The sequence below is a fragment of the Suncus etruscus genome, chromosome 8 (assembly GCF_024139225.1).
Source record: "Suncus etruscus isolate mSunEtr1 chromosome 8, mSunEtr1.pri.cur, whole genome shotgun sequence".
NCBI lineage: Eukaryota > Metazoa > Chordata > Mammalia > Eulipotyphla > Soricidae > Suncus > Suncus etruscus.
The window spans coordinates 43384276-43410484 of NC_064855.1; the positions used below are offsets into that span (position 1 = coordinate 43384276).

General features: G+C 36.3%; 1 protein-coding gene across 1 annotated transcript in view; it reads left to right on the top strand.

Moving 5' to 3' along the window:
* PAN3 (poly(A) specific ribonuclease subunit PAN3) overlaps window positions 1-26209 on the top strand; it is a 151362-nt gene that overhangs the window by 95091 nt on the left and 30062 nt on the right. The window contains exons 7-9 of the mRNA XM_049778347.1: window positions 15949-16196; window positions 19282-19386; window positions 22704-22761. Of these exons, the coding sequence (XP_049634304.1) occupies window positions 15949-16196; window positions 19282-19386; window positions 22704-22761 (411 nt within the window). The remainder of the gene's footprint in view (window positions 1-15948; window positions 16197-19281; window positions 19387-22703; window positions 22762-26209) is intronic.

Consider the following 26209-nt stretch of genomic DNA (forward strand, 5'->3'; position numbering starts at 1 on the left):
AGGTATTAGTATTTATGGCGGGACTAGAGAGAGATAGCACAGTGGTATGGTGTTTGCCTTGCACATGGCCGACCTGGGATGGACTCAAATTCGATTCCCCAAGCCTGCCAGGAGCAGAGAGCCAGGAATAACCCCTGAGTGCTGCTAAGTGTTGCCCAACCTTCCTCTCCTCAAAAAGGCATTTATGGCTTGAAATTTTTAGGATTAAATTTAATGTATATTTTACTGGATCAGTAAATTTTTATTTTGGGTTATAATTACTTTGTATACTTTTAATAGCTCACAATTTTTACTTTAAAAGTTGCATCTTGGGGCTAGAGTGATAGCACAGTGGTAGAGTATTTGCCTTGCACACAAATGTCCTAATGTGGTTCTGGGTTCGGTCCCCAGCATCCCATATGGTTTCTCAGACTGCCAGGAGTGATTTCTGAGCGCAGAGCCAGGAGAAACCCCTGAGTGCCACCGGATATGACCCCAAAACCAAAAAAAAAAAAAAAAAAGTTCTCTTTATAGTACTCTGAAGAAATTAGAGTTAATTTACATGGTTTAAATGGAATTTAAGACCTTTTTTATCTTAATATTTTAAGCCATAACAAATGATATAGGAATATCCTGCATTAAGTTTTAGGAATCCTTCCAACAGTGTTTTGCTGAGATAGAAATGCTTTGCCAGTGTTGCATGTGGATAATAGCACATAATTGTTTGGTTTAATAGATAAATCTTTATTTTAGTCTTTTGAAAGAATGATTTTAAGTATGTAGGAATACTGAGAATTTTCCCTACCAATAATTAAACTTATGATTAAATATTGTTTAGTCTAGATATGCAAATAATTTTCATGTCAAAGTTGAGAAAATCAGGCTTTTGGCAAGTGAGCTTCATATGAAGTTCAACTTCAGATTCATTAGTTGTATAGTAAGCATGATACTTTTTTTTTTTTTGGTTTTTGGGTCACACCCGGCAGTGCTCAGGGGTTATTCCTGGCTCCAGGCTCAGAAATTGCTCCTGGCACGCACGGGGTACTATATGGGACGCCGGGATTCAAACCGATGACCTCCTGCATGAAAGGCAAACACCTTACCTCCATGCTATCTCTCCAGCCCAAGCATGATACTTTTGATTAAGGAAATGTTTTGTGATTTTTGGAAAATTGGTTTGTTTCATTTTGTCCAACCTGATGAATAGATCAACATTTATATTATGCACATGCTTATATGTTTATTGTCTTCATATCTTAATCCATGTCTATCTTTTTTTTTTTTTTTTTTTTTACTTTAGTGCATGCATTAAAGGGAATCGAAGTGGGATGGTGTCCTTAAAATACTAATTTTTAAGTTGATGGCAAGATCTTGAAGGGTTGCCACTAGTTCCTTTTTAGGATAGGAACATGACAAAAATTATAGTCAAGATCTATCATATTTCTGGATTTCAAAATGCCATTTCTTATAAAATTTATCCTACCAATTATAATTTTTAAGGAGAGAGATAACATTACTATTACTAGATATGTAAAATTTAGAAATCTTTAATAAAATAATTTAAAAATCTGTCCACATTGTTAGGTTTTATCAAGAACACTGAATTCTAATTCCTTCTTAAGACACAGAATCTCTTTGAAGCACTGTAGCAGTCATAAAGGTTCCATAGTGATTTGTTATTTTTCAATTCAGGACTTTTAGGACTGGCAGTACCATTTTGAATCTTATTGTTAAATTCTAGAAACTTTAAAATGTAAATGTTTCAAATTGGTTCTACTTTAATGCTTTTCAATTTGATGTTTCCTTTTTGGTTCAAGAGTGTGGGTGTAGGAGGCCCACCCAGCAGTGGCAATTTTTAGGGATTGTCTTGGTCATTTGACTTTAATAGCAGCTTTCTTTCTTTTGGTAGCAGTAGTAGGTGAGAGGGTGTTTGTCTACCCAGTGGTATTCAAAGGCTATCCCTTGCTCTGTTCAGGGGACTACTTTGGTAGTTCCCTAGGGATCATAAGTAGTGACAAGGACCAAACCAGAGTTGGTATCATACAAGACAAGTACTTTATCAGTGTACTACTTCTCTGACCTTAATCACATGTTTAATCTGTAACTTTTCTACCTTGGTGCTTGCTTATTTCATTTATGTATGTATATGTTGCTTGCAACCCTTGTGTTCAGGGGTCTGGAGACAACCCCCATTGTTTCTTAACCAGCTGATCTGGCAGATTGCTGATGCGGTGCTGCTTGAGGACTGACAGTATGGTTCTGGCGATTAAACAAACTGTAGTCAGACATATCCAAGGCAACATCTATGTGCTTTAACCCTTACACTGTCTCCCAACATGAGTATATAATTTTTATATGACCACTAGGTATTTGAGTTCATCTTAACAACTTGATTGAGTCTACACTGGGTTGGTTATATCAATTCTCCCTTGTACTGTCTCCCAGCCTGAGAACATCATTTTTATATGATCACTAGGTATTTAAATTTAGGTTCATTTCAACAACTTGATTGAATCAACACTCAAGGGTCCAGGATTTAGTCCCCTTACTGGGTTATATATGTCTGAACAAATCTAACAAACTATTTGGGCTCCACGTGCTTCATTTGTTTAAAAAAAAAAAAAAAAAAGAGACACCTAGCTTATATCTGGCTTAAATGTAGTGTATTGAGCTGTAGCACTAGTACAGTGGTTGGGGCGCTTGCCTTATTCAGACCTGTGTTTCATTCCTAGTACCACATATGATTCTCTGAGCCCTGCTATTTAAAACAACTATGATTCTTGAGCACAGAGCCATGAGTGAGCCGTAAGTTCACCTAAGCTCTGCTAGGTGTGGCCCAAAACCAAAATATAAACCAGCAAAATGATTATCGCATATGCCTTGTATTCTTGAAGCCTAGTTTGATCCCTAGCACTGCAGGAAAAAAAAAATGAAAATTGAGTATTATAAAATATAGCTGTTTATTTTTCTTTTTTTGGTTTTGGATCCAGACCTGGCGATGCTCAGGGATAACTGCTGGCTCTGTGCTCATCCAAATGGGATGCCTGGGATCAGACCTAATCAGTTGTGTGACAGGCAAGTCCCTCCCTGCTGTGCTATCACTCTTGACTCCAAATTATTATTTAAAACAACTATGTTTCAGTGCTATTGGCAAGTGAAATAGATTTTTATCCTTACTTTTAAATGTAAATTATTAAAGTGACTTAATTATCTTTAAGGAAATAGGGAATTTGGGCCAGAATAGTAATGCAGTGGCAATGTACATACTTGCAACAGTCCTGGGTTTGACCCCCAGCATCCCAATTGGTCCTCCAAGCCCTCCAGGAGTGATTCCTGAGTACAGAGCTCTAGGGGTAAGCACAAGAGAACTGCCAGTTGTGGCCCAAAAACAAATCAACAAAAAAGGATAATGAATTTAAGGGTAACTAATAATTAAAATAAGTAAAACAGCTATATTTATAATGCCCATAATGGATTATTGAACAAGATGGTGACTGACAATTTCAGAATTTAGGATGTTAAAATTATTTTATCAGACTACAATAAAGATACCTTGAATGTGCAAACAAGGTAAAGTTATGTAATCAGTAGTGTGTGTGTGTGTGTGTGTGTGTGTGTGTGTGTGTGTGTGTGTGTGTGTGTGTGTGATTTGTTTTGGTTTTTGGGTCACACCCTGCAGCACTCAGGGATTACTCCTGGCTCTATGCTCAGAAATTGCTCCTGCCAGGCACGGGCCCGTATGGGATGCCGGGATTCGAACCGCCGACTTCTGCATGCAAGGCAAATGCCTTACCTCCATGCTATCTCTCTGGCCCCAGTAATCAGTACTTCTATATTTTCTATAGAAACCTATTAACTCTTATTGGGAAGACAGTTTTGCCCCTCATTGCAGCAGTATTTACAATGAACTCTTTCTCCCTAAAACCATTGTTAATGCACGAGGAAACTTCAGTTCTTGACTGTGTTTTCTAATGTTCAAATTGCTGTTTAGGAACTTTTTTTGTCTATTAAGTTGAAACATAGTGATATCTCTTAAATTATCTTTTAAAATTTATATCTCTAATTATTTAAATATTTAAATCCACTTCCTTGTTGTTTTTTTAATAATGCATTGTATAGAACTCGGGGCCTTATATATGTAAAGCATGAGCCCTATCACTAAGCAATGTCACCAGCCTAGGTCTGTTTTCTTAGAACTGGAATTTCTAGGGAAGTCTGTTCAGACTATTAAAAAAATAAAAGTAGCTATTTTTTTTCTTTTTTCTTTTTTTGGTTTTTGGGTCACACCTGTCTGCACTCAGGGGTTACTCCTGGTTCTATGCTCAGAAATCACTCCTGGCAGGCTTGGTGAACCATATGGGATGCCGGGATTCGAACCACTGTCCTTCTGCGCTTTACATATATAAGGCCCCGAGTTCTATACAATACATTATTAAAAAAACAACAAGGAAGTGGATTTAAATATTTAAATAATTAGAGATATAAATTTTAAAAGATAATTTAAGAGATATCACTATGTTTCAACTTAATAGACAAAAAAAGTTCCTAAACAGCAATTTGAACATTAGAAAACACAGTCAAGAACTGAAGCATGCCTTACCTCCATGCTATCTCTCCAGCCCCAAAAGTAGCTATTTTTATGGCATACAACAAATCATGCTCTAGATCATCCTAGCTTCTTGAATTGTGGGTACATAAGGTCATGTAGCTTTTTAAGAATTTGTTTTAAAATAAAGTTTTTGCTACTAACTGCTTAAATACTTTTTGGATGAAAGGTTGTCTTGAGTATGGAACGTTTAAGGAGCCTGATGCCAGATAATTTTCTTTAGGGTTGTTCTAAAAACAAAAGTTACTTAGAATAAAGTTTGTTTTATAATCTAAAATATTTAAATTAGCTAACTTTTGGAATGGTTTCTATAATTTCAGCATATAAGATAAAATAAATAACAACAGTATTTTGTATATAATATTGATAGCTGAAGTCATATTTTAAGCCACAACATAGTATTAGTATATACTAGGGATAAGAGCTATGAAAAATTATGTGAACTCTATTTTACTTTTGCTCTACTCAGCATATCTGTGTTTATCACTAATCTTTGTACTTTGTTGAAACTTTTGTGGTCATAAAGTAGTAAAGCAAGCAGATCTGTTGCCATGACTTAAATTAAGGCTTACTTTTTTTTCTCTACCTCTTTTTATCTGAAATGTAAGAAAAATTGACATCTATTTTTGTATTTCTCTGAAACAGAGTTGTGTAGAAATTAGATAACACAGAATGCAGAATACACGTGGCATTTTTAAAACCTTGTTTGTTGTGGCCAGAGAAGTAGATTAAGGCACTTGCTTTCTGTACAGTTGATCCAGATTCAATACCAGCATTACACCTGAGCCTAGCTCTCCTACCCCAAACGAAAAGATAAATTAAAAGCTTGCTTGCAAGACTGTTTCCTGACTAACTTGGGCCCTAGTGTTCAAGAATGTTCAGTTTTCTTCAATGATTGACAATATATTGTTTCTAAACTTTTGTGAAAATAATGTGGTTTATGCTCAGACGTCCTTTCTCTCTGAGAATTTGGAATACTGGCTTGTACAAAGTAGAGGTTATTATGCATTAAGGACCCCATTGCTTAGACACTAAATCTCTAATCGGCTTATCTGAGCAGATATTATGTACATGTTACTGAAGAAAAGTGAGCTTTTTGAACCCACAGGAGATGAGACGCTAGGGGATCATCAAGACCCAGTAGAATTGAGAGAAAGAAATCTAGTATCTTGTTTATTGAATTGTAACTGTTTTAATCTGTTTATTCTGTTTTATGGGAATTTTTTTTTTTTTGGTCGCACCCGGCAGTGCTCAGGAGTTACTCCTGGCTCCACGCTCAGAAATCACTCCTGGCATGCTCGCGGGACCATGTGGGATGCCGGGATTTGAACCAATGACCTTCTGCATGAAAGGCAAACGCCTTACCTCCATGCTGTCTCTCCGGCCCCATTATGGGAATGTTTTATTGTCTGTTTTATGCTTTACAATGAATGAAGCAAAATTTTATTTTTAGAAGTGGTTTTGTTCTTTATATTCCTTATATATTTTTTAATTTTTCTTGGAGAAGGTCCCCAATATTATTCCTATTTTTAAGATGATGCTTCCACTGTCTTCAGTTCATCTTCATCTATTAGTACAAGATATATATGTGTGTGTATATATATATGTATATATGTATGTATATATATATGTATGTATATATATATATAAAAGCCATTCTCTTCAGGATAACCATAAAGGGCAAGTTATTATAAGGAAGTTTTAGCTATATAAATTTCTTTTCAACTAATTTGTCTGCGGACATTGTATTATTAAATGTGTGTAGTTGGTTGTGTAGGAAAAACTAAAGCGTAAATCTTTCCCTACAAAGAGACATTTGAAGTGTGTGGTGTAGCAAAAGATGATATAGAATGATGGGACTGATTTTTTAAAATAGGGATTTCAAGGAGTTTTGTACAGAATGGATGAGTTGGAACTGATGATGAGCATGGAAATGAGGGTTTGGTGTTAACAATGAAATGTTTATTTATATAAATTTTATTTCTATTATAGATTTTTAAATTTGCATAGTTGGCCTGAAAACACTGATAGTTTTTGTTTTGTTTTTATTTTGGTTTTTGAACCATACCTTACAGTGCTCAGGGCTTGCTTCTATTTGCTCAGGGATATCATCCTGGGAGGGCTCAGGAAACATATGGCATCTGGGGATAAAAAAAAACAACTTTGAGGGACCGGAAAGATAGCATGGAGGTAAGGCATTTGCCTTTCATGCAGGAGGTTGGTGGTTTGAATCCCGGCATCCCATATGGTTCCCCTGAGCCTGCCAGGATCAATTTCTGAGCGTGAAGTCAGGAGTAGCCTGAGCGCTGATGGGTGTGACCCAAACCAAAAAAACAAAAACAAAAAAATACAAGTTTGACACTTGCAAGGCAAGTACCCTACCCACTGTACTTTTACTCTGGCTCCAATATTGATAGTTTAATTTCTTCTTATGCTATCTTTTTCTGTTTTGTTATATTGACTAATGCTGCGAGTATGGAATTATATACAAAGGCAAATTCTGTGTGTTTACATTGTTCCTGATTTTTTTTTGGGGGGGGGTCACATCTGACGGAGCTCAGGGGTTACTCCTGGCTTTGTGCTCAGAAATTGCTCCTGGCAGGCACGGGGAACCATATGGGATGCCACTATTTGAACCACCATCCTTCCTGGATCAGCTGCATGCAAGGCATGTCTTACCGCTGTTCTATCTCTCCAGCCACTATATTGTTTCTGAATTTAAAGAGAATTTTTTCTAATGTTTTTATGCTTAAGTTTGTCTTTTAGAATTCTGAGGATCATTTGTTTTTTGTTGTTTGTTTGGTTGGTTGGCTTTTTTGGGAGGGGGCCACACCTGGGGATGCTCAAGGGTTACTCCTGCCTATGCACTCAGAAATCGCTCCTGGCTTGGGGGATCATATCGGACACTAGGCTAGTGCCGGCAAGGCAGACACCTTACTGCTTCGCGCCATTGCTCTGGTCCCTGAGGATCATTTGTATTGGAACTTTTAAAAATTTTTCTTGCAAGAAGAAAATATAATTTTTGTTTTTTCCTTGAAGGAAAATGAACTATTTATTAATTACTTACTCAGTACTATGAGTCACAAAAGATGAGTAGGATAAAAACATCTTAAAATAGTTAGCTCACCACTTTGGTTTTTCATTTTATATATTGGTCTCTAATCAGATTGACATAGATATAAAATTTACTAGACCAGTGGCCTTCAACTGCCAGTTCACAGAACAATACTGGTCTGCAGGTAAAGAAATGTTCTTGAAAAACATGGGGTCTCAAACTCAATTTACCTGGGGGCTGCAGGAGGCAAAGTTGAGGTGATAATTGAGTGCAAAGTCAGTAGTAAGCCTTGAACATTGGGGGGTGTGACCCAAACAACTAAAACAAAACAAAACAAAAAAGATTCCTCTAGGGCAGGGCCACAAAATATTGTACGGAGGGCCGCAAACGGTCTGTGGGCCGCGAGTTTGAGACCCCTGGTTTACAGCATTGATTATAATTGCTGGTCTTTATATATACAATATAGGTCCTGGCTTGTAGGTATGAGTCAATTATTAATAGTGGACAGTATGGGGTTGCATCGATAGTACAACAGGTAGGTTGTTTGGCTTGCACACAGCCAACCTGGGTTCCCTGCCATCCCATCTGGTCCCCCGAGTCTGCCCCCGAGTAATTTCTGAGCCAGAGCCTGGAGTAATCCCTGAGCACCACTGGCTGTTGACCCAAAACAAACATTAAAAAAAAAAAAAAAAAGAGTAGAAGTTATATAAAACTCACTTTTTTTTTTGGTTTTTGGGCCACACCCGGCGTTGCTCAGCGTTACTCCTGGCTGTCTGCTCAGAAATAGCTCCTGGCAGGCACGGGGGACCATATGGGACACCAGGATTCGAACCAACCACCTTTGGTCCTGGATCGGCTGCTTGCAAGGCAAACGCCGCTGTGTTATCTCTCCGGGCCCTAAAACTCACTTTTATACATTTAATATGACTGTTACACTTTTTTGGCAATACCAATATGAGCGCATAGCCAGGAGTAACCCCTGAACGTCATCAGGTGTGGCCCAAAATAAACAAACAAAAAGGGACTATCTTAGAGCCAGAGCTATAGTAGAATGAGTAAGATACTTGCCTTCTATCTCCAGCACTCCAAATGGTTCGTCAAGCCCTGACAAGTGATTGCTAAGTGCAGAACTCTGAGTTGAGTAACCCCCGAATGGTGTTGAGTTGTCCCCAAACTATTACCACCAACAAAAAAAAGTTGTATATAGCAAGTATTGGGTCCAATAATGAATAGAAACGACTCACTTTTTAATAATTTGTTGACTGCTATTTTATTTAGTTATATTTTGTAAAAACCTATTGACTATGAAGTATAAAATGCTATATTCGGCATACTAGATGCTTATAGAATGTATGGTTTTAAATATTTTTCCCAGTCCTTAGGCTGCATTTTGCTTTTAAATAGTTTTTTGGAAAGTATGAAAAGTTTTCATAACACCTACATTTTGATCAACTACGTTTTTTTTTTGATAGTGATGTCAGTGTTATTCCTTGAAAACCGTTGCTTAACTGAAAAGTTATGAAGGTTTATACTTGTTTTCTTTTTAGAGATTTTATAGTTTAGCTACTGCATTTAGATTTTTTTATCCTGTATGAAGTTTATTTTTTCTTTGAGGTTCATTTTTATATGGTGTGAGGTAGGACATTAGTATGTATTTCTATTTTATATAATGATCCATAGACCTTTGAAGTTTATCATGTGTGATTTACTTTAAAATATATGACAAAGATTGTAAATTGGGGCCAGAGAGATAGATAGCACAGTGGTAGGGCGTTTGCGTTGCATGCAACCTTCAGGATGGACTGTGATTCAAATCCCTGCTCCCATATAGTCCCCTGAGCCTGCCAGGGGCGATTTCTGAGCACTGATCCAGGATTAACCTCTGAGCACTGCCAAGTGTGACTCAGAAAAAAAGGGGTGGGGGTTATAAATGTACTAATTCAAGATTTATTGTTGATTCTTCCTGCCTTTTTAAAAATCACTGAGAATTTTAATTACATTAATTTTCCACTTATCACAGTAATGGCTTTTTTTAGTTTAGTGTTAGATTTATTCGCAGAGTTTTCTATTTTTATATTCTTAATACTATTGAAGAATGACTTACCACTAATCTTGACACCAATCTAAACACTACTGAAATTGATTGCTTAATTGTTCTTTCATCAGTGAGGGTATTTGTGACAAGTCCTAAAAACAAATTTGTATTGATTGTGTATAAACTTAAAAAAAATGATTTTTTTTCCTTTATATTTTGAAAATACTGTTTGGTCATTTTGTGTTGCTACACAATTTTCTGTTAATTGTACCTGTGTCTTCTGGTAGCCATTTAAATTTTTTCTTTTTATCATGCTAACATTTGGCCTGATTGATTGAGAGGGATTTATTCTATTAGGAATTCTTGCCTTGGGGCTGGAGAGCTAGTACCAGAGGTAAGGTAAGGCCTTGTATGTGCTTGATCCGAGTTCGAATCCAAGCACTAGGAGTGATTTCCTTGATGCATAGCTAGAAGAAATTTCTGAGCATTTCTGACTGTGGCACAAAAGAAAAAAAATATTGCTTGGAACTTTGTAAATGAGATGGATATGGAAAATGAATTCTCAGCAATCAAAATTTCTTTTGTGATTCTAGACAGTCTTTTTATTTTTTTCCCTTTCTCCTTTCCTGAAAAATTGCCTTCTCATTCAAGTTTTTGTAATAGTCACTCTTGCCTATTTTAGTTATTGTATTTTCTAGGTATTTTCCTCAGATCTTCCCCTGGTTTACTGTTTGCTCTTTCTGACAATGTCTTCTATGAAAATTTAATTCTTCTATTGAGAGTTTTCCTTTTAATTATATCTTTTTATTCTAGTTTTTTCTGAGGAAAATTCCCTCCCTTCCATGATGCTGGTTATTTCTATAATGGTTATTTCTATTATGTCTCATTTTAGTTGTAGCTATTATATCTTTTTTTTAATAGGATTCTGCTATTAGGGATTAGGGCCCTGCTCATTGAAGTATTCATTGTCCTCAGTATTATTTATGTTGATTCTTATTTTGGGAATTTCTTGAAGTTGGGTTATTTTGAAGGAAGTGTCTATCAAAATAGCCCAGTAGTCTAGGATCACTGAACTCAGATATTATGTTAATTTTTCAATAAGATGCTTATAATATGCTCATAATAATGGACTAGATAAGGCAGAAATTTTATGAATCAACAGTCACTGATGGCGCACAGCTTTTCTAGATTCCTAGTATAATCTCAGTATAAATTTGAGATTTGAATATCAACTTCTACATACAATGGACTCAAAGCCCATGCTTTTCAAAATGTGCTCAGATTTCATTTGGAGAATTATATCTGTTCTATGTTATTTTTCAGACTTTCTACAATATAACCTGTTAACTCTTGATCCTGCTCTAGATTTTTGCTCTTTGAGCATTGTGGGTAGTCTTGAAAAAATTACTTGGATAGTTTGAGAAACATTTTTCTGAGTAAAAGCCAACAAATGGGTTGAAAGATGTTCATGTCCTTAAAGCAACTGTCTTCTAGTCCCAGTCTTCTTATTTCTTAATATATTACCCAAGTTTCTCCTGAGCTTTTTTATATTGTACCTATTTTTAGATTCTGTCAAAAAAGATTATTTTCAGTAGTTCTAAGGCAATTCAATTATACATAACTTTGTATACTCATATTAGAAAGTATAGGGACTGTAGTGATAGTACCCATTGGTAAGGCTATTGGCATACATGGTTAGTTTAATAGTACCATATTTTCTGGTGTGTAAGACAACTTTTTAACCCATGAAAAACTTCTTAAAAGTCAGGGGTCGTCTTATACGCCAGTATACGGGATGCTGAAACTTATTCCAGCTTCAGGGACAAGTGATTCCCTCCCTACTTACTGCCACATCAAATCCAGCTGTCACGCATCATCACTCAGTTCTCTGCTTGTCCTGATTAATCTTTCAGGGCACACAGAGGAGCTGAGTTACCAAGCGCCACATCTCATTCAGCCACCGGGTATGTGGCTTTCTGGTACTTAGTCCTCTGTTCAGCTTTTATGGGACTGGAGTCTATGCTTTGTATGTGATAGTCCTATACTTCAATGTGGCCTCAGAACAAGAAAGTCAACATATAAGTTTTCAAAGTAATTCTAGTCCCAAACATGGTCTCAAGAAACCAAGGTAGAACAGCATGGGGTCCTCGTTTTCACTCAAGAGTACCATTTTGCAACAGATCATGAAGCCAAAGCAAGAAGAACAAGGTTAAGGGGACAAAGCTGCTAGCCACCCTGTCCTCTTTTTGACTCAGGAGCATCATTTTACCCCATGCTTAGGAAGCCTGAGAACAGTTGGCCATACGTTTCTTTGCCTTTTTATACCTCACCTTGAGCATACAAAGAAATCCTAACTAATCACTTAACTACACAAGAAACATCTCCAGACTGTAAAAAGTCACCATGGGAAAGCAACACAGTACCCTACCACGCTTAGTGAGCAGAGATGGTTAGTCTTCTCTATAAACCTCTTTGATTAGAGCTTTAGTGAGGAAATAGTGAAGATATTCAAGAAACTCAAAATGATAGAATAGCCCAGCCAATAAAACTAAGGAGAAAAGAAATAATAAGATTCCGAGTAGTAATTTATGAACTAGAATCCAAAAAAATCCATAATATCAATGAAACCAAGAGCTGGTTCTTTGAAGAAATAAACAAGATTGATAAACCACTAAGAAAGAGAGAAAAGCTTAATAAATCAAATCAGAAATGAAATAGGATATCTCACATCAACTGCCACAGAAATTCAAAGGATCATCAGATTACTTTGCGAGAATTTATGTCACAAATTGACAGAACCTACAAGAAACGGATAAGTTCTTCAACTCTTGTAACCTCCCAATGCTAAACCAAGAAGAAATGGAGCACCTGAACAGATCAGTTTTTTAAGAAATTGAAATAGGTATCAATAGTCTTCCTAAAAACAAAATTTCAGCCCAGATGGATTAACTAGTTCTTTCAAATCATTTCAGAAGTTCTACCACATATCTTTTTCAGGTTCTCCAGGAAACTGAAGAAACTGAAACAGTTTGAAATAGCTTCTATGAAGCAAACATCACTCTGATATCAAGAGCAAATGCCCCCCCATATTACATCTTAAATAGTTAGATTAGTATTGATAAGTGTAAAGGATTCCCCCTTTTTCCGCAGTTCAAATTTTAGCAATGTTGCGATGATTGGCTACTCCAGTATAAGTCTTAATGATTGGGTGAATATAACATATTGGCTAACAACACATTTCTTGGACTTCAGTAGAACTGAGCTTGATTCTCGATTATTTTAATAACCTATATTTTGTCCTTAGAAAATAATTTAAGGGACTGGAGAGATAGCACAGGGGTAAGGTGTTTGCCTTAGGCACAGAAGGACAGTGATTAAAATCCTGGCATCCCATATGGTCCCCGCAGCCTGCCAGAAGTGATTTCTGAGCATGGAGCGAAGAGTAACCCCTGAGCATTGCCGGGTGTGACCCAAAAACCAAAGAAAAGAAAATAATTTAAAGGGACCAGAGAGATAGCACAGTGTTTGGACATTTGCCTTGCATGTGGCCGACCCGGGAAGGACTTGGTTCAATTCCCAGCATCCCATGCGGTCTCCATCCTGTCAGGGGAGATATCTTGAGTGCAGAGTCAGGAGTAACCCCTGAGCACTGCTGGGTGTGGCCCAGCAACCATCAATCAATCAATAAAGTTTAAAAAAAAAAAAGAATTTCTTTTTTTTTTTTTTTTGGTTTTTGGGTCACACCCGGCAGTGCTCAGGGGTTACTCCTGGCTGTCTGCTCAGAAATAGCTCCTGGCAGGCACGGGGACCATATGGGACACCGGGATTTGAACCAACCACCTTTGGTCCTGGATCGGCTGTTTGCCGCTGTGCTATCTCTCCGGGCCCTAAAATTTATTTTTAAGTTAATTTTTCTCCTTGGTGTGATGAACCTGATGTATCGACTTCACAGGGCTGTTGTGAGGATTGAATTAACTGACATATCTAAAATACTTTAGTGAATGAAACATGGAAAAGTGTTCAAGAATCATTATGAAATTTACTGTCGTTAGGGAAAGCAGTAAGCTGATTTATTCATCTTTGGTCCTTGTCTAGTTTTTATCTTGGAAAAAAATAGACTAGATTTAAGAATAAATGCACCTCAGATCGTGGAGGCTCATTTATTACTGGAAATAGTGTGAGATCCTTCAGATATTACTGTATGTATTAATGATAGAAAAAGTAGAGACAACTAGAATAGTTTTAAACAATTAGATTTACATCTTAATGTTGAATCATTGCTTCCTTATAATGCTGTTTTATTTAAATGGTGTTTTAGATTTTTTTAAGTAGTTACCTTTGTTAATCTTAAGAGATGCTTGAGAGTTTCAAGTTTATTTTAATATTAGTGCAGTAGACATTGTGTTATAGCAATGGAAACATTAAATTGGATTTGGGATTTCGAGTCTGGGCTTTGCTGCTTACTTACACATATGCCCTTGGTCAGATAAAAAAAAAACCTCCCAAGGTTTGTGCAGTGCTTATAATTTGACCTACTTCCCCTATGTACTCATGTAGTTGGTTATAAAATCAGATGAAATGATTATATGAAAACTCTTTACAGAGTGCAGAGGGAGTTGATGAATGTGGCTTAAGGTAAAGTACATTCCTCTCATGTGAGACTCTGGGGTTGATTCCCCGAAAAGAAAAAACAAGGCAGTCCAGAATAACCAGAAGTGTTATCTCAGTTCTCATTTTTTTGTTGTTGTTGTATCTTTTCAGAAGTTATTTTACGAATTCTTAGAAATTAAAGTTGATTCCTTTTAATCATTTCTTTAATGAGAGATGCTACTAATATTTTTCTTGGAATGTGAGATGGCTTATGGCTTCAAAGGTGAAAGTTTATGGAGGTCATTCATAGAGCCTGAAAATAGTTCCTGGATAAGTGATTTTATTTTTTCAGGAAGTGTTTTTTGCAGTCTGCTTAGAACTGATCACCTCCATTAAACCTCTGATTTACTCTACCTGGTTTTAATTTGCATTCCATCTGCACTTATGCATGTAGCTTTAAACATTAATTTATATTTGAGTGCTTCTGTAAATCATTTTATGTCTTTTATGTGTAACTTGGTCTTGTTTTTTCAGCTAGTTTGAAATCTGAAGGGTAAAGACAATTGTCATTTCCCCATCACAATATATTCATAATAGAGGATTCTCTGCATCTGATAGTTAATTACTAGTTATGTTTAAGTTCAACTTCCACTAGGATAGAGTGGTATCAGTTGGTCTCATTTAAAAAAATCTGCATTTGCAGAAGTTTTCCATTGTTTTATAGTGTAAGCTTTTTAAAGACAAAAGGTTCAGAGTTTCATATGTAGCAGAGCATCTCCCTTGCTGTGGTGATCTATTGAAAGTCAGCCCTCATAAGGGTTAAAGACAAAAGACATTGAAATGTATACTACTTAATTTTTGAAATATGGTGTTTATGCTGCCATGAATTTCAAGTAAACTAAACTTAATTTTTTGCTTTTCAAATCATTTTCTTATAAAAGGCATACTCTTTAATAAAAGACCCAGCTTGTTTTCATTTATCCACTAAGTTTTTAATTTTACTGCTTGTTTTTATTCTTGAATTTGTCATGTAAATCTTGATAAGGAAGAGACTTTCTTAAATTTTTTTCCTCATTTAAAAATGGTCAGCTTGATAAAAAGAACTTTGCTTGCCTTAATAAGTACTTTTTGGGCCCAGAGAGATAGCACAGCAGTGTTTGCCTTGCAAGCAGCCGATCCTAGACCTAAGGTGGTTGGTTCGAGTCCCGGTGTCCCATATGGTCCCCCGTGCCTGCCAGGAGCTATTTCTGAGCAGACAGCCAGGAGTAACCCCTGAGCAACGCCGGGTGTGGCCCCAGAAAAAAAAAAACAAACAAAAAAATAAGTACTTTTTTTTTTTTTTTTTTTTTTTTTTTTTTTTTAGTTTTTCAGGTCACACCCATTTGATGCTCAGGGGTTACTCCTGGCTAAGCGCTCAGAAATCACCTGTAGCTTGGGGGGACCATATGGGGTGCCTGGGGATCAAACCGTGGTCCTTCCATGGCTAGCGCTTGCAAGGCAGACACCTTACCTCTAGTGCCACCTCACCGGCCCCAATAAGTACTTTAAGATAAAAAATTTTTTTATCTTTTCACTTAAAATAATTTGCCAAAGATTGTTTCTCCCAAATGAATGTTTGCATTTTTTTTCAGATGTTTCTTCCCTTAAGTTTGTTCCTTAAAGAATCATTTTTTACATCTTCAGGAATGTCATTGTCTGCTGGATCTTCCCCTCTTCATTCTCCCAAGATCACTCCACATACTTCCCCTGCTCCTAGAAGAAGAAGTCACACTCCGAATCCAGCAAATTACATGGTGCCTTCTAGTGCCTCTACACCGGTTAACAATCCTGTTTCTCAGACTCCATCTTCTGGTCATGTGATCCAGAAGGAAACTGTTGGTGGGACAACTTACTTTTATACTGACACAACTCCAGCACCTTTGACTGGAATGGTAAGTCTTTTTCAGAAATGAAAAGATAGTATTTTCATTAGGTTTGTTTTGATAATGAGATATCTGAAGTTTTACCCCTATTTATCGTAATGAAATTTTACTTTTTTTAAACTTTTATTTGGATGATAATTCTAATCACTGAGTCAAAAAAATCTACATTAGTATAACCTGGTTTTAGTATTTTTATGATATGCTTTGCTGATACAGAGTTTACCCCTATTATATGTGCTAGCTGAAGTTAATAGTTTTTGACATTAGTTTATAGAGTAGGTAGTTTTAGCTCTCAGAGGAAGTTTACAAAAGTAGATGGTTTCTTATCAGTATTATTGAGAGCATGTTAATGATAAACTCTTGCTTCAAATAAAGCAGTGATTCAGTAGCAACACTCTAATAGAAGAAGACACAAAGAGATAAGAAATATCTGATATGGTCACTGCTAAGGAAAGAAGAGACTTAAATACAAGAATCTCTGATTATGGGAGAGGAAGGTGTAAGAAACTCTGGAGAAGGGAAGAAGAAAAAGGGGTAGAAGATTTTTATATTTTTCATGTTATATCTTTTTAGTTTTATTATTTTTAATGCATTTGAACATTTTATAAGATAATTTCAGTTTTTATAAGATTTATTAGCTATACAATTTTAAATATTTTTGAATTATAAAATTTTAAGTAGAGTGGGGTTCTTAGAAGAAAACCAATTTTTTGTTGAAATGATGGAAACTAGACAAGACAATTGACAAAGATAAATGATATACTTAATTGATAATATATAGAGATTTTAGCAAGCAGATTTTCATCTCACGAATTAAATTGTGCACTTTCAGTCAAACAATATTTTACTAAATGTCTGATTGAGTAAAAGCATAATGGTTTATTTTTTATTTTTAGATGTTCCAGTTCTGCCTTTGTTTTGTGACTCTTGAATCTTAGTTTCTCGAGACTGTTTTCCTAATATTGAAATGGGGTAATAATAACCTAGCTATCTATTATGAGAAATGAGTTTGAAACATTTGTAGAAGTATTTGTAAGTCATGGGGATTGGTTTTAAAAAATAATAAAATAGCTAATAGTTTTTTATTTTGTTTGTTTTTGATCAGAGATCTTTCAAAAATTATCACAGAACAGCTTGCCGAACAGAAGGTCAAATAAATGAGGTAGAGTAGAGACTTTTCTTGGTTCTTTTAAGTAAGAATTCCATCAATGTTTTGTGTTTTTTTTGGTTGTTTTATATTTATATTTTTTATTCAGTTTAATCATGTGTAGAAAGAAATGTAATTTAATATATTAGACAGTTCTTTGTCACAAAGCTGTCGTAACTGTTTTTTTGTCGAGGTTATATATGGCAAATTTTAAAAATGTTTTTACCCTTCAAATCACTTTTAAAAATCTGCTCATAATAAGCTTGAAGTATGCTATCTGATTTAAGGAAGCCAAAAGAAAAGGTACTATATACTCCCTGCAGGTGGATATCAAAGGAAATAATTACATGAATTAAAATATTAATTTAAAATTACTTTTTTGGCATTTGAGCTGTACCTGGCAATGCTCAGAGTTTACTTACTCCTGGCTCTGCACTCAAGGATCTTTTCTGGTAGTGCTCATGAGACTATGGGATTATAGAAATCAAATCTGAGTTATCTGTTGGCAAAATAAGTGTCTCACCCACTTTACTATGTATCTGGCTCCAGCATTCATTTTTAAAGAAACAAAAAGAATTGGTGTTTTTATTTAATATTTACTTTAATTAGAAAATTAGTAAAACCATAGAAAACACTTCTAAAATGCACTTTGATTTTGTGTCATGGACCAGTGAAGGAAATGAATGACAAAATACAATTAAAGAAGGGTTTTAGAAGAATCTAGTAGAAAAATAAAAGAGAAGAATCTAGAAGTAAATGGTCACACTTTTCTATTGAGTTATCTGCTTTACCAAATAATCTGATTTCTGTATTTCACTAAGTATATAGATACCTAGGTTTATGTTGACTACAGAAAACCCCATTAGAGTTGACCTCTGTAGTGGCCAAACCAGTTACTTCATTATCTGGATATATTTTATCTGGATCTTTAATACCAATTTTCTTCCTCTCTCCCAATTACTTTTGAAAATCAGAGGTACAGTAAAGGTAGTAAAGTGGTTAAGGTGCATGCTTTTCTTTGTCTGACTCAGATTCAATCTCCAGCACCACATGGTCTCCTGAATATTGCTGGGTACAGCCCTGGAGGCGTGGTGTGGCTTTGCAGGGTGTGCTTCACCACAACCTTGGGTTTGGTATTGAATTGGCTGGCTCAGATAGCTGAGAATTACTGGAAGTTTGTCCTAGGTCTCCTGTGTATTGCTTGGGAGAACAAAAGAAACATGAAAATATAAAAACAAAACAAAATACAAACTCCACAAACTTAAAACCAATTTTTCCAGAGGAATGTTTTGCCTTTTATTTTAGCTTAAAATTTGGTATCTCTGAAAATGTTTCCTTTCCCATTAGATTTTTTAAATGGTTACTACATTTTAAAAAATGAATCTACTCAGAAAAGAATACTGAGAGGAAATTCTGTCTCAAGTACTTTTTAATAATAAGTAGCATTAAAAAAATTTTGGCAACCATACTTTCTGGTGTTTAGGTTTACTCTTGGCTCTTTACTCAGGAATCACCCCAGGCAGTGTTCAGGGGACTGACTATTTGGTGGTGTGTTGGGAATTATACCAGGGTTATCTGTGTACAAGGCAAGCAGCCTAATTGCTACACTATTCCTGACCCCCTAAAAAGCTTTCTTGTTTTGGTTTTCCATTGCTCAGGGACCCCTGTGACCTCACCAGTAATTATAAGTCTGGCTCTGTGGGCTAAACAAGTTCAATATTTGGGTCTGGAGATGCAGTGTATCTAAGACCCGGTGGATCTGAGACTGAATCCATCAGTGCTCAGTACCAGTGATGAAATTTTGGGCGTTATGCATTTCAGGTAGCTCATCAATTAAATATTTATAAATTTATCACTGTTATTTAGAGATAAACTATAGCAAAATAATGATAAAATGTTTCAGTTGAGAAATATGATTCTTTGTATTTTTCCTCCCTGTCCTTTTAGGTATTTCCAAATTACCATATTTATCCTCCAACTGCACCTCATATTGCTTACATGCAACCAAAAGCAAATGCTCCTTCCTTCTTCATGGCTGATGAACTCAGACAGGTATGCTTTTAGAATTTATAGTAAAAATAGGAGAGACAAAGACAACAAGGCATCATGGAGAGCAGCAGAAGGAGGCTGCTTGAAAAGGCTTAGCATAGAAGCCATGTGGGGAAATGCACATGGCAGTGAGGGCCGTGAAATAAAACTGACTCCTGAAACTTTAAAAACTTAAAAAAAAAAAAAAAAGAGAGAGAGAGATTTTATAGTAAAAATACAATATATGGAGATCACTGTTAAGACCCTCCACAACCTTTTCTCTGGAAGTAAGACACTCTTTTAAGTCCTTACTTTGTGTGCCAGAATTATTTTAGGCTCCATTTGGTATGATTGGAGGTGAAAGCAACAAAGTAACAATGAAAGATATTCTTATTTACTGTGCAGCTTTCTTGTTGAGAGACTTCAGTCTGATCTTCCAAGGAATAAGCAGATTGCACTGCCCACTTGGGATGAGTTTTCACACTCACCAGCCCACTACCACCCTGATCTTGAGCTTTCAGCCCTCTGAAGGGTGAGAACGAGAGACGGTCATAAGTTAGCACCAAGGTTTGTACTGGTGGCCTCTAGTATAGCTAAAGGATAATCTCCCACCCTTAATAGGTTCCCCAGAGATTTCTGTGGCAGTGAGGAGGCCACCAAGAGTAAAGTGGAAAGACAGACCCCAAACTATGAAAAGAATCACAGTAGAGTAGCACAGAACCCACCAATGGGTAGTTGGTAAAAAATGTAACAGCCACTAATATAATTTCTCTGCACAGGACTTCATTTTACTACCACTGTTGAGATATTTTCAGTACTAAAAGTTATCAGTATTAAAAAGTACACATACTGAGACTTCACCCTGCCTCAGTCCAGCATTTGAGGCATTTCAACATCAGGGCCCTGTTCTAACTTGAGAGCACCATTTTGCCCTCCAAGTTAGGAAGTCCATGAAACATGCAGCCACTATGTTACACTCTGCTCTGTGGCCATACATTTCTTTTACCTTTTTTTACCTTCCAATAAAGATACAATAGCATCCTAACTTCAGCCACTCATTTGTACAACAGAATATAGGAAATACCTCCAGATTGGTAAATTCTTATCAGGAAAGGAATGCAGTACCCACCACACCTAGTGAACAATAATGATAACCTTGATGACCCAGTCAGTAATAACCAGCTACTTAACACTTTTTATAAGAACTTTAGAGAGGAAATGTTGAGGATGTTCAAGATGCTCAAAGAAACAATGGAATGGACAGCCAATAAAACGTAAGGATATGCAAGTAGAAGTATGAAAACTTCAGAGCTGGAGTGATAGTGGGTAGGGAGGGCATTTGCCTTGCACACAACCAACCTTGGTTTGATTCCCAGCATCCCATATAGTTGACTACCCCAGCCTGCCAGGAGCGATTTCTGAGTGCAGAACCAGGAGTAACCCCTGGTTACTGGTGCGGCTCAAAAATCAACCAAACAAAAAAAAAAAAAAAAAAAAAGAGGAAAACTTCAAACAAATGACAGCTAACAGATTTGGGAGGCAAATGAAAAATATCCCTGGAAGGCCTCACCAGCAGAACAATAGTTGCTGAGGACAAGATCAGTGAACTTGAAGATGAGCTGCATAAAACCACCAGTCAACAGCCTAAGATGGAAAAAATAATTCAAAATAAAAAAAACCAGCTGACAGGGCCCTGAGAGATAGCACAGCGGTGTTTGCCTTGCAAGCAGCCGATCCAGGACCTAAGGTGGTTGGTTTGAAATCCCGGTGTCCCATATGGTCCCCCGTGCCTGCCAGGAGGAGCTATTTCTGAGCAGACAGCCAGGAGTAACCCCTGAGCACCGCCGGGTGTGGCTCAAAAACCAAAAAGAAAAAAAAAAAACAGCTGACAAGAACTTTGGCGTCAATTATAAAGGAATAACAAAATCATTGGGGTTCCAAAGGACTAGGAAGCCAACTTTTATGAAGAATCAACAGTTAAAGCCATTATTCTGAGAAGTTTCCGAGCTGAGAATACATACATGCACATTCTGAAGGTCTAAAGCAGGGGTCTCAAACTCGCAGCCCTTCGTACTACATGTTGTGGCCCTGCCCTAGATGAATCTTTTTTTGTTTTGTTTTAGTCGTTTGGGTCACATCCCCCAATGTTCAAGGCTTACTACTGACTTTGCACTCAAGGATCACCCGACTTTGCCTCCTGCGGCCCCCAGGTAAATTGAGTTTGAGACCCCTGGTCTAAAGGTTCAGACTAACAGAGATCCAAATAAAAATACTCCAGGATACATCCTAGTCAGATTGATGAAGATCATAGATAAAGGTAGATAAAGAATATGAAAAGTAGCAAGAGCAAAAAGAAATTACTTAAGAACGTCCTTAAGATTTATAGCAGATTCACCGAAGGAAACCCTCTAGGGCAGGGGTCTTCAAACTACAGCCCGCAGGCCACATATTGTATTTTTTCCCATTTTGTTTCTTCACTTCTAAATAAGATATATGAAGTGTGCATAGAAATTTGTTCATAATTTTTGTTTTTACTATAATCTGGCCCTCCAACAGTCTGAAGGATAGTGAACTGGCCCCCTGTTTAAAAAGTTTGAGGACCCCTGCTCTAGGACTAGGCCTAAAGATAGCGATGAGATATAGTAAAAAAAAAAAAATTCAGTGAAATGAACAAAGAATACTTTACCCAGACAGGCAGACTCTCATCTGGACTTGGAGAAGTGTTACAGAGCTTCACGGATAAACAATAAATAGCTCAGGAGTTTCTCAAAACCAACTTTAAAAGAAAAACTAAAATGGATACATTAAGACAAGACAATCACACCAAACATCTACAAAGAGATGATACAAAATTCTCTGATGATAATCTCTTAATGTTGGTGGAATAAATGCAGAAAGTAAGAGCTACAGAGTGGCAAAATAGATTAAAAAATTGAATACTATGTGGCCAAAAAATGGTAAGAAAATGTATGAGTATGGGTTTTAAACAAATCACAAGCATTGTAATTATTAACAAAAATAAATAAAATATTTCTATAAACCTGAAAAAAGAATTGAATCCTATAGTCTGTTGCCTGCAAGAAGACAGTGTTAACAGACTCAAAGGTTAGAAGACAATCATTCAAGCTAACTCCCTCAAAAAGGCTGAGAAGACAGATTTCAGGCTCAAAAAGGTTATAAGAAACAGAAAGACTCATTTAATAATCAAGGGGTATGTATATCAGGAAGAATTCACTCCTAAAAAGTATACATAAAAAATATATTAATATTAGCACCATCTAGGTATATAAAGTCCAGATTTCAGAAGCTCTGTTTTAAATATACTTATTTTTGTTTTCTAGGAGCTGATCAACAGACATTTAATAACAATGGCTCAAATTGATCAAGCAGATATGCCAGGTAAAATGTAATTTGATTCATTCTTCCTTTTAAGGGCTATTAAAATACTACGTAGTCCTACATGTTTTCAATGCCTTTGATTATCTCATTTTAGGTTGCTAATTTAATGACTATATTTCTTTAAAATCTATTCGAGGTTCCGCATACCCCTGAATGTAATTAATTCCTCATGACAATATTCAGTTCATTCATAGTTTCAGATTTTTTTTTTTTGAGTTTTAGTTTTGTAAATTATATTTTCTTTCAGCAGTAATGGTTTCTTTTATCTTTGCTTCCGGGGTTGGCATCTCCCTAGTGCTGCTTGGGAAGTTGAACTCCACCATGTCAGAGATGTGCTTCAGCCCATGTCTCTAGCCTCAGTTCTCGAGTTTAGGGTGACTTACTCTAGCCTGTTATCTTCTGAAACCTGATGATGTGCAGAAAGAAGGTGAATTTTTTTAACTCAAGTAATATTTTTTAAATAATTTTTTATATTTCACCCTTGCCCCTATGATGATGTTGTGGGTTAGACTGGGTTAGACACTTGGCCAGAATGTGGTGCTCACTAGGGCTGCATATCTGGTTTGTTGTGCTTTTTCACTTGGCCACAGTGCTTACCAAGGTTTGCACTTGTGTAGTTTTAGTGCTTGCCATACCTCTTCACTGAGGGCTGTACTTTCTAGTTATGGCACTTGCATAATTTTAAGTTGCAGTTCTTGCTGGGGCTGGAAGGGCTGTTTTCACCTTTTCTGTGGTACTTAAACACATCTGTGATGTGGGCATAGCTGCCAGATCCCATATTACTCATAAAGGATCCTGGGAATTGAGCTCATAACCATGTTGAGGCACTCTAAAACAGTTGCTTATTTTCTTTGCCAGCAAGATTTTTCTTTTTGAGACTGTATTGCTATTGTGCCAGTTAGTATGCTAATGCTTTGCATGCCATTCTTCTTATAAAAACCTATGGCATAGATACTAATATTGGGATCTTCACTTTACACATAAGGAAAACTAACTCTGATAGTTATGTAAATGTACTTTTATTTTTGATAGTTCTGGGAATTAAACCCAGGACCATATACATGCACGGAGTGTGCTCTGCTACTAAACTACCCTTTTGCCTTAGTAACTGGCTGGGACCCGCGAGGTGGCGCTAGAGGTAAGGTGTCTGCCTAGCAAGCGCTAGCCAAGAAACCGATTGCGGTTCGATCCCCCGGCGTCCCATATGATTTCCCCAAGCCAGGGGCAATTTCTGAGTGCGTAGCCAGGAGTAACCCCTGAGCATCAAACGGGTGTGGCCCAAACACACCTCCCCCCCCCCAAAAAAAAAGAGCCATGGCTAATAAATGACTGCTAAGTCCAAATTTAGACCTCAGTTTTTCTAACAGTGAAAGCAGTAAATTTCAGTATGTTCATTATAATGTCCCCCCCCCTTTTTTTTTTTTTGCTTGTTTTACTTTGTGAATTGGAACTTGGGTTGGCCATGTTCAAGACAATATAACATATAAATATGTTATATATGTCAGAATTTGGGTATGTTTAGCAAAACTTCATAGACTCTTTGAAACACCTGGTTAAAGGATTCAGCATAATCCAGTACCTGTTTTATTCATTACAAAAATTAAAACAACCCAGAAGTCAATATATTGAATATTTTATATTATGACTGATCTCAGTTTTGATAATTAGGAAACTTACCTGTTACAACTTTTGAAGTAAACAGATTGGTGATTTTTCTCTCTAATTGTTTTAACATGTTTGGCATGCTAACCAGGATAGAAAAACAAAAATCAGAGGCATTTAAAACTATTAAGGACTGAGCAGGAGTACAATGGCTTTGTACACCACCAGCCCAGGTTTGATCCCAGCATCTCCTAGGGTTCCCTGAGCCTTGCCAGGGGTGATCACTAGTGCAAAGCTAGGAGTAAGTCCTAAGCATCAATTGGTGTAACACACACACAAAAAATGATCAACATACAAAGGCAAAAATAAACTTGACATTCATAAATTGTATAGCTGCAGTACATGTAATAACTGTGTATAGTAATACTATATTACTATATTGTAAATAGTAGCATAGCAACTATTAGTGATATATTGTATATTATTAGTAATTATTGCGGTAAATATTAGTAGTATAGTAAATAGTAACAGGTAATAACTATGTATAACCATGTAATTTAGTGTTGTAATAGAATTTAGAAATAACTCGGTATAGAATTACTATGGCTTTGTTTCATTTCTATACTCTTGGTTAATAACTTGAAAATCAAGAGAAAATGCTATCTGAAACATTGATTTCAGATATTAGTACCAAGAAATAAATGCAACAAAGGATGTGTAAGATCTCAGTTGTTGAGATATATTGAGAAATAATAAGAAAATAGAGTAACTATTATTCATGAATAGGAAAATACGATTAAGACAACAGTTTTCAAAACTGATCTAAATATTTAGTTCATTATAATTCTAGGAAGACTATATGAGCTCTTTTTACTCAGGACTTCTTATATTTAATTTCTAGCAAGCTAATGGTTAAGGGATTAAAGCTATAGAATTATTAAAGCTATAGAATAATTATAGAATTATTATATCAAGGTTATAGAATTATTATACCATGATTGGGAGGTGGGCCGGCACTTAGGTTATCCACACTGTTGAGCCAGCCTCAGGTTTGGTAATTTGTTAGAATGACACATAGAACTTGATTACTGCTGGTTCTTTATAAAAGATAAAACTTGAGGTTTGGGATTGAGTGAGGATTTGGGTTGAGAAAATCCAGGCTTTATGTGAGTGGGCCTCTCTGCCAGTATATCAGTGTCTTCAGTTTTATAAACTCTGAATCATATCCTGGCATGGTTACTTAAATTCTTGGGTAGTAGTCATTCTCTATCCTTTCTTCTTTCCCTGTTGATTGAGGAATAAAATAGAAGTTCTATTCTAGGCTTTTCTCATCAAAGTTTGGTCTAAAAATAAAATTATGGCTTATATCCCACTGACTACTCAAATCTCCGGAACTATATTAGGTTCACCAACCACTGCCAGGAGTTATTCCTGAGGCAGCTAAGTAAGCCCTGAACACTGAGGTTATCAAAAAAATAAACAAAATTAAAGTGACATTATAGCACAGCAGCATAAAAATGACAGACTAGTTTATAGTATATGGCAAAATTTAGTGAAGAATGAAGGTTCAAGATTACTCGAGACTTGAAAATAATGCCTAGGACTCAGAGATAGGAAGCATGGTTTGAGTGTGCAGTAACTAAAATGATGTAATAATGGCACTCATCCAAATTAATTAGTGCGTAGAACCAGATACTTTCTGTGATTAAGATTGCATGCCATTTAGGAAAGTGAGGCTTTAGAAATAAGAGTTTTCTCTGTAGTAAAATAAGGATTAGATCATTTGCTGAAATCATCATACACATGGAAAAAAATCAACCCCAAATTTACTAAGAATTTCGGTGTC